Source organism: Protobothrops mucrosquamatus, unplaced genomic scaffold, assembly GCF_001527695.2.
Source record: "Protobothrops mucrosquamatus isolate PMUCROS unplaced genomic scaffold, P.Mucros_1.0 scaffold842, whole genome shotgun sequence".
NCBI lineage: Eukaryota > Metazoa > Chordata > Lepidosauria > Squamata > Viperidae > Protobothrops > Protobothrops mucrosquamatus.
The window spans coordinates 21,430-37,534 of NW_015387097.1; the positions used below are offsets into that span (position 1 = coordinate 21,430).

At 35.4% G+C, this 16,105-nt stretch overlaps 1 protein-coding gene across 1 annotated transcript in view; it reads left to right on the forward strand.

Moving 5' to 3' along the window:
- The first annotated feature begins 2,458 nt into the window (after positions 1-2,458).
- Positions 2,459-16,105, forward strand: part of EPB41L3 (erythrocyte membrane protein band 4.1 like 3) — a 48,803-nt gene continuing 35,156 nt past the window's right edge. The window contains exons 1-6 of the mRNA XM_029284691.1: positions 2,459-2,646; positions 3,690-3,887; positions 11,763-11,867; positions 13,076-13,118; positions 14,400-14,475; positions 15,688-15,906. Coding sequence (XP_029140524.1) covers positions 2,461-2,646; positions 3,690-3,887; positions 11,763-11,867; positions 13,076-13,118; positions 14,400-14,475; positions 15,688-15,906 — 827 coding nt within the window. The 5' untranslated portion in view covers positions 2,459-2,460. The remainder of the gene's footprint in view (positions 2,647-3,689; positions 3,888-11,762; positions 11,868-13,075; positions 13,119-14,399; positions 14,476-15,687; positions 15,907-16,105) is intronic.

Genomic DNA, 16,105 nt, shown 5'->3' on the forward strand with positions numbered 1-16,105 from the left:
ATGAATTCATGTGTTCATGGTTCAGTTGAAAAGACCAAATGATTTTGAACTATTATCAAAGATATGCAAAGCTTTCCAAGGAAAGGTTGTGCACAAAAAGTATTTTGTTGGTTGGTTTGTTTAGAGCTTGAAATAAAATGCTGCAAGCCCTAAAGTGCATCCAACTGTTTCAATTTAGCTGCAGTTCAGTGAAACAAAATATGAAAGTTTAATGTTTAGTGTTCTCATCAAAACAGTTCTGAATGTTTTTGATGATGGAAACTGGGGGGTTCAGAACAAGCCTCCTGAATTGAAAAAAAAACCCGGAATGGCCACTAGGGAGCAGCAAAGAAATCTAGAAAAATTTGAAATCTTTTCACCTATAATGTAAAGAATTTTTGCTGTCCATATATAAAGCCTTAGCCCTAGCATTCCTTGAATTCAGTGCAACAATCATTTCCCCTGGAGACATAGGTATTTTCTTTGAAAGGAATGTAAGGAAAAAGATTAGTAGATGTTTTAGGTCTCTTACAGAACCCTTTCAATTTCTTTCTGGGCAGGAAGACACCCTGGCAAAAAAAATATACATTAATTCCACCCATTCCTTTCAAAATATTCTAACACAGAAAAATCGCTGATCTAATTGTTTGGTATGTTCCTATCCAACTGCACTTCATCAATTATCCCTTCAAAATATTGAGTCAGCTTTCACTGTTATTTCGAAAGCCTTTCTGGATTACAGTATTTCCACAAGCACATGCACAAATAACTACTTATTAAACTTTTCCATGTCCATGGAAACTTAGACATGGACAATGTGGGAGAGTCTTCAAAGCAGCTATGCCAAGCATCCCAGATGATTCTGATGCCTATAATATTGAAACAGTCTTGAAACAGTCCTTCAAATGTTTTCCATAACCACAACTATTTACTGTATTTCTGAATAGACTTTGATAGAAACTATGATGTATTGATTTTATATGAAATGTTTTGGATTGTATAGTTTATTTATTCTTCAGGTTTATAACCCTCTGGTTTAGGAGCATTGAGTAGTATTTTTAGGACTCCCTCTTATTTTTCTCCACAGTAACAAGCCTGTGATATGTAAATAGATGTAGATCTTTCAGCTGCTTTGATACTTTTGGTATCTTACCTCGTGGCCAAGTACTCTTATTATTGAGCCTGGTCCACCATGATAGAAACAACCCTCACAGATTTCCCATGAAGGCTATTTATAATTATAGCCACTGGTAAATATGTTGTATGTGTAGAAATTGCATTGTTGTCTTGCTCTTTCTTTCTCCGGAGCTCTCATAATTGTTCTGCCCAATCAAGCTAGCATATGCATGCACATTGAGGAATCTCAGCTTCTGAGCCTTCCTCTCAAACATCCCATTGCCTCTGGCGTTATCTGTCACCCACATGTGTCCTTCTCTAAATTCTGACTGGCCTTTTGGTATACAAAGACTCCATGGCAGGCAGCTGATAAACATAGCACATGCACATTTCTCTTTTTCCCTCGCTCTTAATTTAGCTACGCAGTTTTCACCCCTATCCTGTTGCACCTATTCTGTTACTTAGTCCTTCGCCTAAGTGCATATCCTGCACTTTCTCATGGTTGTATATTGGAATTAAATATTTTCCTTCACATACATGTCATGCTAGTACTGCAACTTGTACTGCACCCTGCCTAATCTAGAAAGCTCTATAAACGTGGGTGTGCAGCAGTTGAGTGCCACAGAAGGTTGAAGACTCAAGGCTGTGCTTTAGCACTGCCCTACCTCTCCCCAGACTATACTCCTTCAGGCAGGAGGTCTGAAGCAAGACTGTATTTGCAATCATGAGTATGGCTCCTTGTATAAAAGGAAAACCCTGGCTAGTTTAGACCATTGAACTAACTTTAAAATTAATGCCAGTACTACTTCTCTGCAAATCTCACATCGGAATAAAAGGAATTTGAAGATTCTCTAGCCAATTCATATATTTCCCTCTTCAGGCAGATAGCTTCATGCAGCTAGAGATATATTCTCCAACAGCAGGAATACTTGCAGAACCGGATATTTGATTTTCCTGAGATATCAAAGATAATCATGAAGAATTATTGTTTATCTGATTGGTTTTTATTGTATTTTGCAATTCTGAACAAGCATTGTGGCCCTAGCAAATTAATTTCTATCTGGTACTTTCAGTAACTGGAGTTAGGAACATCCTGCATTTAAAATAAATTATCCAGGCCTTGCTCAGATTAACTCCATGTGAAGGGAGGGTAGAGTTGGACATAGTGACTAGATGGAAAGGAATCCCTTGTTCCTCACCTGCAACTGATCCTAGTTCAGTGAACTATAGTGTGATATTTGTAACAATATTGGTATAAATAGTATTATATATAGATATTTTATAAATCAACCTTTTTGGTATATTTTTTAGATTGTTACAATTCTGAATCTCACGATTCTTCCTTTTATTGTAGGATAATCAACTATGACTACAGAATCTGGTTCAGACTCTGAATCCAAAGATCAGGATCAAGAGCAGGAAGAAACATCTGGGCAACAAGAAAAAGCAACCCAAGAACAGCAGCCACAGCAAGTGAAGGAAGAGCACCAGAATGCATTAGAACAATTTCCCAGTGTTGCAGCCCATAGCACTCCTGTAAAAAAGGAACAGGCAAGTTATTTAGGAAATCACCCTTCCTCAATATGGCACTAACCGAATGTGTTAGAGATTAGGATTATTATAGCAACAAGCATTAGAAATAAAATGTTATAGCATGCATCATTTTGAGCTGCAGTAGCCTTCCATGAGAATTTTATAGAAATGGTAGTCCAGCTCATTTGGAGAGAGGTAGCACATTTGCTGGGAGTGGCAGCACATTGTTACTCAGAGAAATCAAAATGGATTCTAGAAAGTATAACAAAACAAAATAAATGCTCAGTGTTGCTTTTTTCTTTTAAGGCTATTTTTACTAAAATTTTATAATGATAAGCATTTAATGTGGAAAGCGGGGAAATTATATTAGAAGTTTTTAAATTTATTTCAGACACATATTTGGGGTAATTTGAGTCCAATTGTCTGCCCCCCAAAATTATTTTTCAGTCCATTAGCTGTTATGAAAAGGAGATGATCTCCAATATCTAACATAATTTAGATCTGTTGTTGGATTTTGCTTGTATTTTTTGTTCCATGTTACTGGACTGGCTCTAAAGTAAAGTATTTACTGAAGTCAGTATGAATTTATTTTTCATGATTAATATATCACACAAATATAAGCCATTATTTAAAAAACAATACTGTTGGTACTGAAAAGAGCAACCACTTGGTTTGGAGCATATTTTCAGACTATTACAACATCTTAGATTTCTGAAATGAAACATGGCTGTTTAACAGTCATTGCAGTGTTGGATCTTTTCTATTCAGGTTATTTGACTTTATTTTTAAACGAGCGACTATATTGCAGTTTCCTTTAGCACGTCTAAAAAAAAAAAAGCTATACAACAGCAGAATAGTGGTTTCATTAGCCTAAAATGCCTTCACAATTTATGAAATAAGTGATTTATCTCTTTTACAATACAGTTTATATGCTTATTTTAAAATGGGTTCTGAACAGGCTTCTGCAAAGAGATGCCTGGTTATGCTCCATGATTCTGAAAGCCTGCTCTGATTGCCCATTTTTATTCTGAAACAAGAATTGAATTTCCCTCTGTTTCTAGGCCACTGACAAAGAACTTGAAGTTGCCGCCGCAGTGGCAAAGCAGCTGGAATATCAGCAGTTTGAAGACGATAAACTCTCTCAAAAATCATCCTCAAGCAAACTCTCCCGATCTCCTTTAAAGATTGTGAAAAAACCAAAAAATATGCAGTGCAAAGTAATCCTTCTGGATGGCTCTGAATATGGCTGTGAAGTAGAGGTAAAAATGAAAAGAGAGGAACTTCTACAGGATAGATTTATGCACATAATGTTAAATTAGGTAATTTAAGGTCGTACAATTGATGAGTGATTCCAGTGAAATTTCCTTTTTTTAAAAAAATATCTAAACAGAATGCCTCCCTCAATAAGGAAATATATACACATCTGTCTTGAGTGTTTTTTTGATGCACCCTGTTGGGCCCAAATATGGAAGGAAGAAATCTTTTGCCTGTATCAGCCCAATCTAGGGCTATCCACAGGCAGCAGTCGCTACCGCGACATTATTTGTGTGCTAAATTTTTTGGGATTGCTATCCCAGTCTCCCTTTAACTCTTTGTTAGCAATCAAAATTTTTTAGCATACACATCTCTGTGTGTGTGTATGTATATGTATGTGTGTGTGTATATATATACACACACACATACAGTACACACACACCCACACACACACACACCTGTGATACCAGAAGGAGTAAGGGACGGGAAACAACAGTATACATGAGAAATATTCTCTTTCAAAAAATCTTACATAATTATGCATAATTGGTAATTAAGATTTTCACTCAGAATATAATCTTTATAAATAAAAGACAACAATAGCACCTCAGGACATATTAGGATCCATTAGCTGTGTCTTTTTTGAAGGCTGCAGTATAAGGGCTTTTCTCAGTCAAGGCTTTTTAAAAATATATAATAATGCCTGACAATAAATGGTTTTGTACATTATATTTGGATTACTAGTTACAGATTTGGATAGGATATTCTATTTCAAAAAGTCTATACGAGATGGGAAAAGCAATAAATTGATCAAAGATCTAGAGCATTTTATTTGTGAGCAAAATTATTGTTCAGAACTCCTTAGCTTATGAAACAAGATATGCTGCAATCGTATTTTTTAAATAAATCCTTTTAGAAAACATTAGTTAAATTAATTGTTACTTGATTTGGAACAATCAAAGTTATAATGTATAATTGATTTGGAGAATTTTTTGTCCCAAGGTAATAGGATTACTTTTTAAAAAAAGTAATGGAGGCCAAAGCCAACAATAGTTGTGGTAACGTCATAAGACTTCCAGATTTATACCCAACATTCTACTGTATTGTACCGGTTGCTATGCCCCACATCCACCAAGTGATTCAATTTCTTGTCGCAGAAGCTAAGGAGCTGTCCAGCAGATCATGATTTAAGATGATCAAAATAGGGAGCTGTCCAATGAAAATAAGGAACACACATATCTGAGATTGTACTTCCATTGTTGTACTTTTATGTGGCTGGCTTTACTCATTTGTCCATTCTAGATAGTCTTTCTTTAAGCTCGGATCTAGCACTATGAGAAAATAGTTCTCAAAAAAATAAGTCATTGATTTTGTGCTGACAGCTGAAATTTAAGTTCTACATTTCCTGATAAATTTGCTGTCATTTGCCTTGGAAGTAATTTTGATGGATCCAATCTGAAGGAAATCCCCATATATAAAAGAAATGGAACAGTGTGCCAAATCTGCAGTATTTTGTTACATCTGAAGCTGAATAGAATCTTAGAAAAATATAATACTGCAACATTTATCAATATTATAGGCAACATAGGCTGCTTCCTTTATGGAAGAAGAGAAGTGACCTTACTGTAATTTGGAGGTTTATATTGAAAAGGAGGGTGTTTAACCTCTGTCATCTTGTCTATAAACTGGAGGAGCAACCCACAGTTTCTTTCTTAATATGTTTGGGATTACCTGTCTATTTTAGGATGCCAAATCAAAAATATTTGATATTTGATTGGCTGGGGTTATGGCCTTTTCTACTTTATCTAAAGTAGCTGCTACATCCAGCAACTATTATAGATTTGTTTGCTGTAGTTCATATCTGTGAGATGATGAATAGAAATTCGTCACATTTTTCTGTCAGTAACATCTCCCTTGAGTTCTTACAAACTCCTGCTTAAATCATCAGTGATAGTATCTAATCATCTTGCCTCCTATCAGCCTTTTTTATTGCTTTCAATTTTTCTAAGTGGAAGTATTTTCCAGTGACTTTTGCCTTCTCATTATGTGTCAAAAGAATTGAAGCATTATCTTCATTATCAGTGCTTCCAGTAAGCAATTTTATTTCATCTGGTAATGAATAATCTATTTGCAACAATTTTCAGCATCAGATTTTTCTTGCTCAGTCTTTTTTATGGTGCACTTCTCCTGCTATATGTTACAACTTGGGAAACTATGGCCTTGGCAATGGATACAAAGCATATCTGAAGTTTATATTTCTCCCAACAATTTTAATTCCAGTTTTTAATGAGGATTTCTTATTATATATTTTGCATATGAGCTAAATAAATTAGAAGACAGTTTACAATCCTAAAACTCTGTTTTTTTCAGTTTTGAATCATTTATCTGTGCTGTATTCTGTTCCATCTGTTGCTTTTTGGCAATCAAACAAATTACTGTATAGGATGATAAGATGACATGTTTTAAGGATAATTCTTTTGTTTATGTCCCTTTGAGTCACTGTTGACTCTTGGCGACTGCCTGGATGAGTTCCTGCAGTTCTCTTAGAAAGATTTCAGATTTGTCTAGGGCTGAGTGAATGACTGCCCAAAGACAACAGTTGATTCCATGCCTACGGCGAGACTAGAACTCAATCTACCAATTTCTAGTTTGGTGCCTTAATCACTACACCAATGGTCTACAGAGTCAATCTTTGTATAATCAATAAAGCAGGGATCAAAATATTTGTGAAATTCCTTACTTTTTCCATTAAACACTAGATTTTAACAGTGTGATCTCAGGTCTTCTGACTCTTAAGATCCAGTTTATATATTTGACAGTGCCATTCCATACATAGTTGAAATCTGGATTGCCAAACCTTGAATATTATTTTACTAGCATGTAAGATAAATGTAATTGTTCAGTAGTTAGACCATTCTTTATTACTTCCTTCCCTCCCTTCATCAATCTTTTTTGGCCACCTGGACCACTAGACAACCTCTACCTCCATACTTGCTTAGAAATTTTATGTAGCATTTTAAATGTGACCATAAATATTGGATTGTATTTTCTGTATTGATAAGAGTTACCCTGTCAGGTTCTTTATAACATTTGAAAAGAAAGTGGTTTTTGTTTGATTTTTTTTAGAAGTGTATTTAAATGGACTGCTGTGATCTTAAAAAGGCAATTAACATACAAACATCAGCACACACAGAAGCACTGTTGCTGGAATTGATGGTTATATATCATTTGATGTTCTGAACATTAAACATAGCTTTTTCAAAGTTCTTTCCAGGTTGAGTGTGTATGCATAGAGGCTGGGATTGGCATTCAATTATCATTGCTAGTCTCATTAAATCATTTTGGAGAATGAATTATACATGCATGTTAGAAATTGTTCATTTCAATTAATTCTAGCTTTTTAAAAGAACATGTAGTTCTGTTTCCTATCTCACTTATCCTGTGCTGCTGCTTCTAAACACATTTAGAGTTCTCTGTCAGCTACTTGTCACTTTCTATGCTTTTCCCCTATATGCTACAAAAATAAAAGACTATACATCTTGAAAAAGATGTAGAAATTCATTGGGAATTATATCAGTCACAGATGTCAAATTATTATGAAAAAGTGAAAGCTATCACAGCACTAGACCACATTAAAGAAGCTAGAGAAGCAATGCTTTGTAATATTGGAATGATGAGACCCAGGAGACAGATGATTGATTTAGTATTGGAATAAGAGCCTTCTGGATTGAAATGATGACGTCCAGAACAGAGTGTCATTTCAATTCCAACACTTGAATTTATTTGACTTATAAGCAAGCTAACAACCTGCAAAGTAATCAATTGCTTTTCCTACTAAAAGTATATTAATAGCTATGTATCTGAATTATTTTCACTGATAAAATTAAAACTTAAAATTAATTTGATCTGATCTCAGAATCAGTCTTATCACAGTCTTATCAAGAATTGGTTGTCCTTTGTTGAATGTTTGTTTGGCTGTTTGCTTAGCTTAGTACTGGCTTTTTCAGATTGTTAGCCCAACAAGTCGTTGCACTTCTTAATGATTGTTCCACTTAACTGCTGAGCTTGTTTGTTTTGCACCGCAGTCACCTAATTCTTAACAGCTAAACTTATCAGAGCATGACATCACGAAGAATATGGCAAATAATAAGCAACTTCTTAAGCTATTACTGTATGCTATGCATTTCTTACTACAGTATAGCTGCTCTTGATACAGAGAAATGAAGATAAAATATACAGGCATTATAACTGTTGCAATCCAAAGGAGAAAGTATTCAGTTTTGCATCGTTTCTGTGCAGATTTATTTAATAATGTCTATTTGCATAGCTGCACTCTGAGTTTGCAATTTACAAATTATTATCCAGTTTTTGACTACATTAAGCTATAGGCATTTACTTTTTATTATGTTCCTCTCTGCCCTATAGTTTTTTTTATAGTAACCTACTTGAGGGACCATCTCATACCTCTGGGATTGGCCAGCCCCAGGATGCCAACAGAGGAGGCATGCTGTGGGCCCCATCAGCCAGAGTAGGGTAATCTTGGCATGTAACACCACGTCCTGACTGACACTAGAGGAAGGAACATTTCTGGAAATGTGTCCAGCTGGGTTTTATGGCTGGCATCAGCCAAGGCCTAATAGAGGTCATAGTGATTGTTATCCGGGAATATCTTTTGGCCTTCATGGGCCATGCTCCACAACTTTCTGGGTGTGAGACTCTATTCCTAAAGCTGAGTTCGCCGCATCTGTGCCCAGCTAATTACTGGCTTTTCCAGCTGACAGTTTTTTCGAGCCCAGCCAGGAGGGAATGTCCATTTTGCACTCAAAATGGCAGGGACTAAGTAGATCTGATACTGTCTGATGCCTATCAAAATGTGCCTCAATCACATTTTGATTGGCATCAGCTCTTTGCATTTTCTTGCCACCCAGAATCCAACCCAAAGGTGCAATTTGTCCAAGAAAATAAGGAAAGGTAAATTATATTATAACTTCCAGGAATCTTGGAACAACACTGCTATTGGTAAATAAAGGCTTTCCCTTGCCCAATTAAACCCTTATTAAAATGGACAGAGGTTCCAAAAAAAGACAGAAAAAAAGGTCTGAAATATTCTGAAGTATGGATTCTGGGTAGAGTAAAAGGATTAAGGCAGTGACTTTAGGGGGGGTTAAGTCATTTTCAAGACTTGTGTGGGGGGGGGTTCAGGGACCGGTTCTGTGGAGAAAAGTTTTTCCACAGCCTGGAGGATGCATGGTTTCATATGTTGCCTGCATCCCATGCATGGGGCTTCACTTGTTTATGTGGCCTGGTTTCTGGCATGCCACGGACCGGTGCCAGTCCAGGGACTTGGGGGTTGAGGATCCCTGCTCTAGAGAATGGAGCCTGTTAGTCCATTAAGGGATCTTTAAATTATAATAGTATTTTACAGTTAATGTCAACTCACATTTGAACTATTGCAATGCAATTTACATGGGACTATCCTTGAAGAGTATTTGGAACTGCAAATGATGTAAAATGTGGCAGGACAGGCAGTTCTTGGGACCCCTAAGATCGCCCATGTTACGCCGATATTCTGTGAATTGCACTGGCTGTTGATTCCAGGTACAATTCAAGGTGTAGTTTATCACCTTTAAAGCCCTTTCATAGCATGGGTCCAGGCTATCTGAGGAACCATCTCACCCCTATGGGATCGGCGTCCTTTACCCACACCAGCAGAAGGGACATGCTACGGACCTTGTCAGTCGAGGAATTTGGCTGGCCAGGTCTAGGTGAAGAGCCTTTTCTGCCATGGCTCCTATCTTTTGGAAAATGTAACCCCTGAGGTGAGATCCTCACTCATCCTTTGGACCTTCCATAAGGGCATGAAGGGCTCTTTCAATTGGCCTGGAACCCTAATGGGGTGCATCACTGTGGAGGTGGCTAATGGATTAAAACAACCTGCTTCTCCCAAGGTGCATCTTGCTCCCTTCCTCCCCATCTTTTAATTGTATATTATTATGATTTATTGTTTTAATGTTTTACCGGCTTTTAATGTTTGTAAGCCACCCAAAGTCGCCTCTAGAAAAGATGGGAAACATTCAAGTCAAATAAATAAATAAAATAATCTGGATTGGCTGTAAGTAGCAGTAATTATTTACTTGTGTTTTATCCAATGCTTCCTGGGAAGGTGAAACTTGCTTTGGATATAGCTTAGATCTCTTTACTTATTTTTTTTAAGGTTCCAAATTAGGATCTACCTTTCTACCACTATTATCTGGTTTTGAATCACAATTGTCTCTGCATAAGCTTGTTTAAACTGACTTAGCAGCTGTACATGGGTGCCTATGTTTAAGCTTAATAAAAGTCTCTTTTATTCAAGTGTCCAATTCATTGTTAACTGTGGTTAGAAGCTTGATAATGCTGTTTGTGCCATCAGTAGGCATTTTCTGGTTGTGAAGTCAGTAATACTGGTGGCACAGTGATTAAAGTACAGTATTGCAGGCTGACTCTGCCCATAGACTGGAGTTCGATCCTGTTGGGACTCAAGGTTGACTCAAGATCAATAAAATGAGCACCCAGACTGTTGGGGACAATATTGCTTCTACATTGTAAACCACCCAGAGAAAGCTGTAAAGTACTATGCTATTGCTATGCTATTGCTGTTTTTGTTTTTTAAGTCCCCATCCCTTTGTTGGATAAGCAAGCAGGTTGGAACAACTTCCAGAAGTTGTGAATGCTCCAACACTGGAAGTTTTTAAGAAGAGACTGGACAACCATTTGTCTGAAATGGTATAGGGTGTTTCCTGCCTGAGCAGGGGGTTGGACTAGAAGACCTCCAAGGTCCCTTCCAACTCTATTATTATTATTGTAGTTGTTGCTGTTGTTGTGCTTTGTAGCAGCTGGATAAATGACAGACATGATAAAAATATCAGTCTACAGTAAAAATAATAAAAATGCAGATCTCCAGCAGAAGAAAAGTAAAAGAGATGAAAATAAAATGAGATGAAGTAGAAGCAGAAGAGCTAGCTAAAAATTAAGGCTTTAGAGCAGACATGTCAAACTCGCGACATCATGTTATGTCGCGCAACTTATCGGGACGGTTTTGCCATTGCTGGCAATGGGGTAGGCGCGGCTTCCAGATGACGTGTCCGGCTTGTGGGCCGGCAGTTTGACACCCCTGCTTTAGAGAGAGCTCTTAACAACAGCTACACCATCTTTCTGTGTTCTCTCCCAATATATTGTAAAAAGGAGTGATGATAGCTGTTTCTCTTCAAGTAACAGAATATTTAGTTAATAGATGTTATTCAAAGTCACATAAATTAAGAGTGGAAAATTCACTGTGGAAACTATATAAACATACTCTTGTTTAATTATTATATTGTATTTTCATGCTTACTGTAAGTTGAAAATAATTTGAATTTCTACTTACTGAGTGAGATTCTTAGAAAGATCAGAGCAAATATGGGAGGATTCAGGCAATTGGGAAAATTAATATAGCAGATATAATTGCATTTCTCTAAGGAGAATATAGATTGCTATTAAAACATTGATTTCATATAACATTAACTTGGAAACTAACTTTAGTGTTAAGGCATAAACACATAATGTTACTTGAATTGCATTTTCAGAAATGAAGTGAAAAGATAAAAATATTTTCATAACATTGTTGCAGAGTATCGACATCTTGATTCAGGATAACTAGAATAAATGATTTACATTATAAATATACTTCCCACCAAATGAGAAATAAGTTTGATCCCTGGAATAAATAAAATATATATTAAGCTTAATTTTGCTTGATCAGTTCTACATTCTATACAATGTTATTTTTAAAAAAATTAGGATGTTCACGGAGAAGATAGCTTGAAACTCATTCTGATTGTTTTTTCCTCCCCTGACTGTAGAAGCGCTCAAAGGGCCAGATTCTTTTTGACAAAGTATGTGAGCACTTGAACCTCTTGGAAAAAGATTATTTTGGACTCACTTACAGAGATATGGAAAATCAGAAGGTAAAATTAACCATTTATTACAGAAAATCATGACATAACAAGGGGAAAATATATTTAATCCAAGAATAAGCAACTATAGAATGAGACTAGTGCTTTGTTTAATTGTAATTATAGCTGAACTCCTGATAGGTAATGCACAGTGAAATATTCAAAAGAATTATTACATCTCATTTTGATTTTGAGATTTAAGAAGAACACACATATAGTGTTCTGTTGCATGTTCTTGAAGATGGATTAAATTAAAAAAAAAGTGTAGCCTTACAGTTACTAATTAATACATATCTCACTGATCTTTCTTTACTTTTTTTCCTTCAAGATCCCTCCATCATTTCGAGAATTCTTTGACAGTCCTAACATTTATTGTTGAAATATTTATGAGAGAGCTTAAGAATGAAAAACACCTGAAATATATTTACAGATTATCATTGCCTCTTGCAAGCAATATTTGATTGAAAATGCAACTGCTTTTATGTTACTAGTTAATCCCAGAAAGTCCAAACTAGGTTGACTATGGATTTGACATGTTTATCCATATATCAAATCTTTTCCAAGGACCTGGAATATGCAGACAATCATTATCTGATTGTCATAGGAAGTAAACTGTTACAAATAAAGCTGCCTTTTGCAATTGATTGATGGTGATTTTGTCAATGCCATTGGTGTTCAAGTGGTGTTCCAGATGTTTTGGAATTGCACTCAAGGCACCTGTTACTATTAGTACTATCTTTGATTATTTTTTGCCACAGTCATCCTACTTATATTTCCGCTATTTATATTTTGTTATTTTCTCCAATTTCTTTTCTTCTCTTCTGCTATCTTAAGATGTTACAATGCACTTTTATTTTTGGTATATACCCTTAAACCTGTTTTGTACTAGTTATACTAATAAAGTATATAATGAAATTATTTTGTAAGATTAATCATTATATCTAGATTATAGATACAAGATGAAATTAAGAAAACTGGAATTTGCTTAGGTCTTAGGATGAATTGGGTACATGTTCTTAGATTTGCTAAAATCTAAAGTGGTTTGACCAAAGTAATTAAACACAATTAAGTGTCATTCAATTGAAACATACTGGTATTACTTGGTTCTTAAAGTGTTTCATATTAGTTCAATTTTAATATTTCACTTGTTATTTAACATGACTTTATCAAAGTGTTTGCACATCTAATTTAAATACCGTATTTAAAATGTTTTTTTCCAGAATTGGTTGGATCCAGCTAAAGAAATTAAAAAGCAGATACGAAGTAAGTTTTTATCAGTCATTTATCAGAGGTAGATTCTATATTTTTAAAGAGGGAGCCATCATTTAATAATAATTCAGTAATGCTGGTGATGATAATGATATATTTAACTTGTATGCTGCCCAACTCTCAACAACTCTAGATGGCTCACAACAAAGAAATTAGAATAAATCAATAAAATGTTAAAGATAAAAGATGATAAGGGCAATGAAAAGGAGGAGGCCTCATTCCCCTTTGCCAAAGTCCGGAGAGAAAAGCCAGGTTGCCACAGCTCTTTGAAATAATAGCAGAATGAAAACTATTTTGGATCCAGAAGGCAGCACTGCTACAGAGAAGACATCTTTTCAGTGTCCCAGTATATGATGGTATTTAATTGAAGGAGCTGGCCTGCACAAACTTCACAGGATCAAATTGGTTGGGCAGATACTATGGACACAATAGGTCCCATAAATAACCAAGCCGTGTGCCATTTAGATAACTAGGAATATTTTTAAATCTTTGTATAAAATATTTCAATACATTTAATATGATATTATTATTAGCCTAAATCCGTACTATTCAAGATTAGTACTATATATTGTGCATATATGATGGTGGTAGCTGAGAAAACTACATGTAATATAGCAAAACGTTCTGTACTATATTAGGTTCTAAAGAGCTTATTATATTAGGTTTTTAAGAATCATATCCCACTTCTGGAAGTTTATACAGTAGTCCTCAGTTAACAATTACCCTGTTTAGCAACCATTCAAAGGCCAAGGAGGCTGGTTGGCTGAATTTGTATATAGCTAAAGGAACCAATGACACAAGATTTTAATAATAGAACCTGACTTACTTTCAACATCTATATCCATCACTGCACGTACAGTTAAAATAGAGTGCAGCAAACAGGGAAAGTATTAAAATGGGATTAAAAGATCTACTGATTGATGCTGTCAGAGCAATACTTTCAGAATAAAATCCATACAACAGCCTTTAAAAAACAAAGTGGCAATGTGTGTTGCCATTCAAACTACCCTTTCAAGACCACACCTACTTATCCATGTGGTTATTTCCATATTTATTTTATTATTTAACTATTACCTAACATCCTTGCCTAGTATAGTGTTTTATGGAAACTTCAGATAATTGAATGGTTGCTGAATAAAACTCTCAGAAAAAAATGGCTCTTAAGAATTTTAAAGGAAGCATCAGTTTTGAAAGTAGCAACAATATCTACCTCAGTAAATAATTATAATGAGTGCAGAAGACAGAGAATCCCAACAGTACTTTGTTTTATTTTAGGTGGTGCTTGGTATTTCTCGTTCAATGTTAAATTCTACCCTCCAGATCCTGCCCAACTTTCTGAAGATATTACAAGGTAGTTTATACATTGTCATTGAACAGAAATTATTTCTAAAAAAATCTTTACGACCATAATCTGCTTAACTAACAAATTGTTGCTACAAGGTCAGCTGATTTCAATCATTGAAGTTCTAGGGTTTCCTACCTGAGCAGGTGGTTGGAACAGAAAACCTTGAAGATCTCTTGCAACTCTGTTATTCTGTTATTGAGCTGATAATAAGTAACGGGAAAGCTGTCATACTTACTGGGATGTTGTTACTTCCTCTAACATTCACTCCTGGTTGAAGTTGAAATTCAGCCTAACTTCTATTCTAGGGGCTTATCTTAGAGTCACTCAAATTTATTCTTATTGCAGAGTTCAGGAATCGCACAGGTCAGTTTTTGAGGCATTGATTACCCTACAAAATTTTTAAAGTGTAGATTTCTATTCCTCCTAATCCCATATGTATTTTAAAAAATACAATTCCCAGATTTCTTGGCAATGAGTGCTTCCAAGTGTAGTGTATATGGAAACCCAACTTGTTTGTTTTTAAACTTTTACATGGGGAATTACTGGAGGATATGTTAAAGAGCTTATGGTAAGTTTCATTATTGTATTTATTTATATTCCCACCTTTTATTATTTTTATAAATAACTCAAGGCAGTGAACATATCTAATAGTCTGTCCTTAATTGGGCTGGGTTTCATGCGTAAGCAGGGCTAGAACCTACATTCTCCTTGTTTCTAGCCTGGCGCTAGAAACTGATCTATCTTTCTTTCATTATGTTGGCTTTTCTAACTCTTTATAGCAAAAATTCTCAAGATTCAGTTGAATAATTCAGAATAGATTATTGTTGACATTAATAGATAAAATTGTTTGCAAGCAATTATTCATTTAGTTAATAATAACTAAAAAAATACAAATTGCCACTTACTAAGATCTTGCTTTGCCTTGTATAACAAATAAAGCTGTTGCTACAAACAGCATTTCAGCAATTGTTCATATTTTTGGATACAGGGCAATTATTTTAGTTTCCAGTTTGTGCGTATGTATCTATGGAGTGTGAAGTGCTTTCCACCCCATCCCACCCAGTATTTCTTTTTCCTGTTTTTTATGTCCATTATTAAAAACAGCAATGCGTTTTATATAAATTATGTATTTGCTTATGAATCAGTATACATTTAAAAATGCTTCTCCTTAAATAGATAAATGCTAATATGCTTTCTTAAAATATAAATTTGTTGCAGGTATTATCTCTGCTTGCAGCTGCGAGATGACATTGTGTCTGGACGATTGCCATGTTCTTTTGTCACACTTGCACTATTAGGCTCCTATACAGTTCAGTCAGAGCTTGGAGATTATGATCCTGATGAATATGGGAGTGATTATGTCAATGAATTCCGCTTTGCACCAAATCATACTAAAGAATTGGAAGATAAAGTAATAGAGCTTCATAAAAGCCATAGGTGAGACATGCATTGGGAATCTATGTATATAAATAATGGGCCTATGGAAAGTCCTGGTCTACTTTGCTGTGCAAATTGTCTTGACTCTAGTCATTCAGGTGCCTTAGCTTTAAAAACCAAAACTCTCTGCCTTAATACCTCCACTTAAAGCAAATCCCTTTGATACAGCAAACTGCATCGCTTTAGCAAAAGTGCCAAC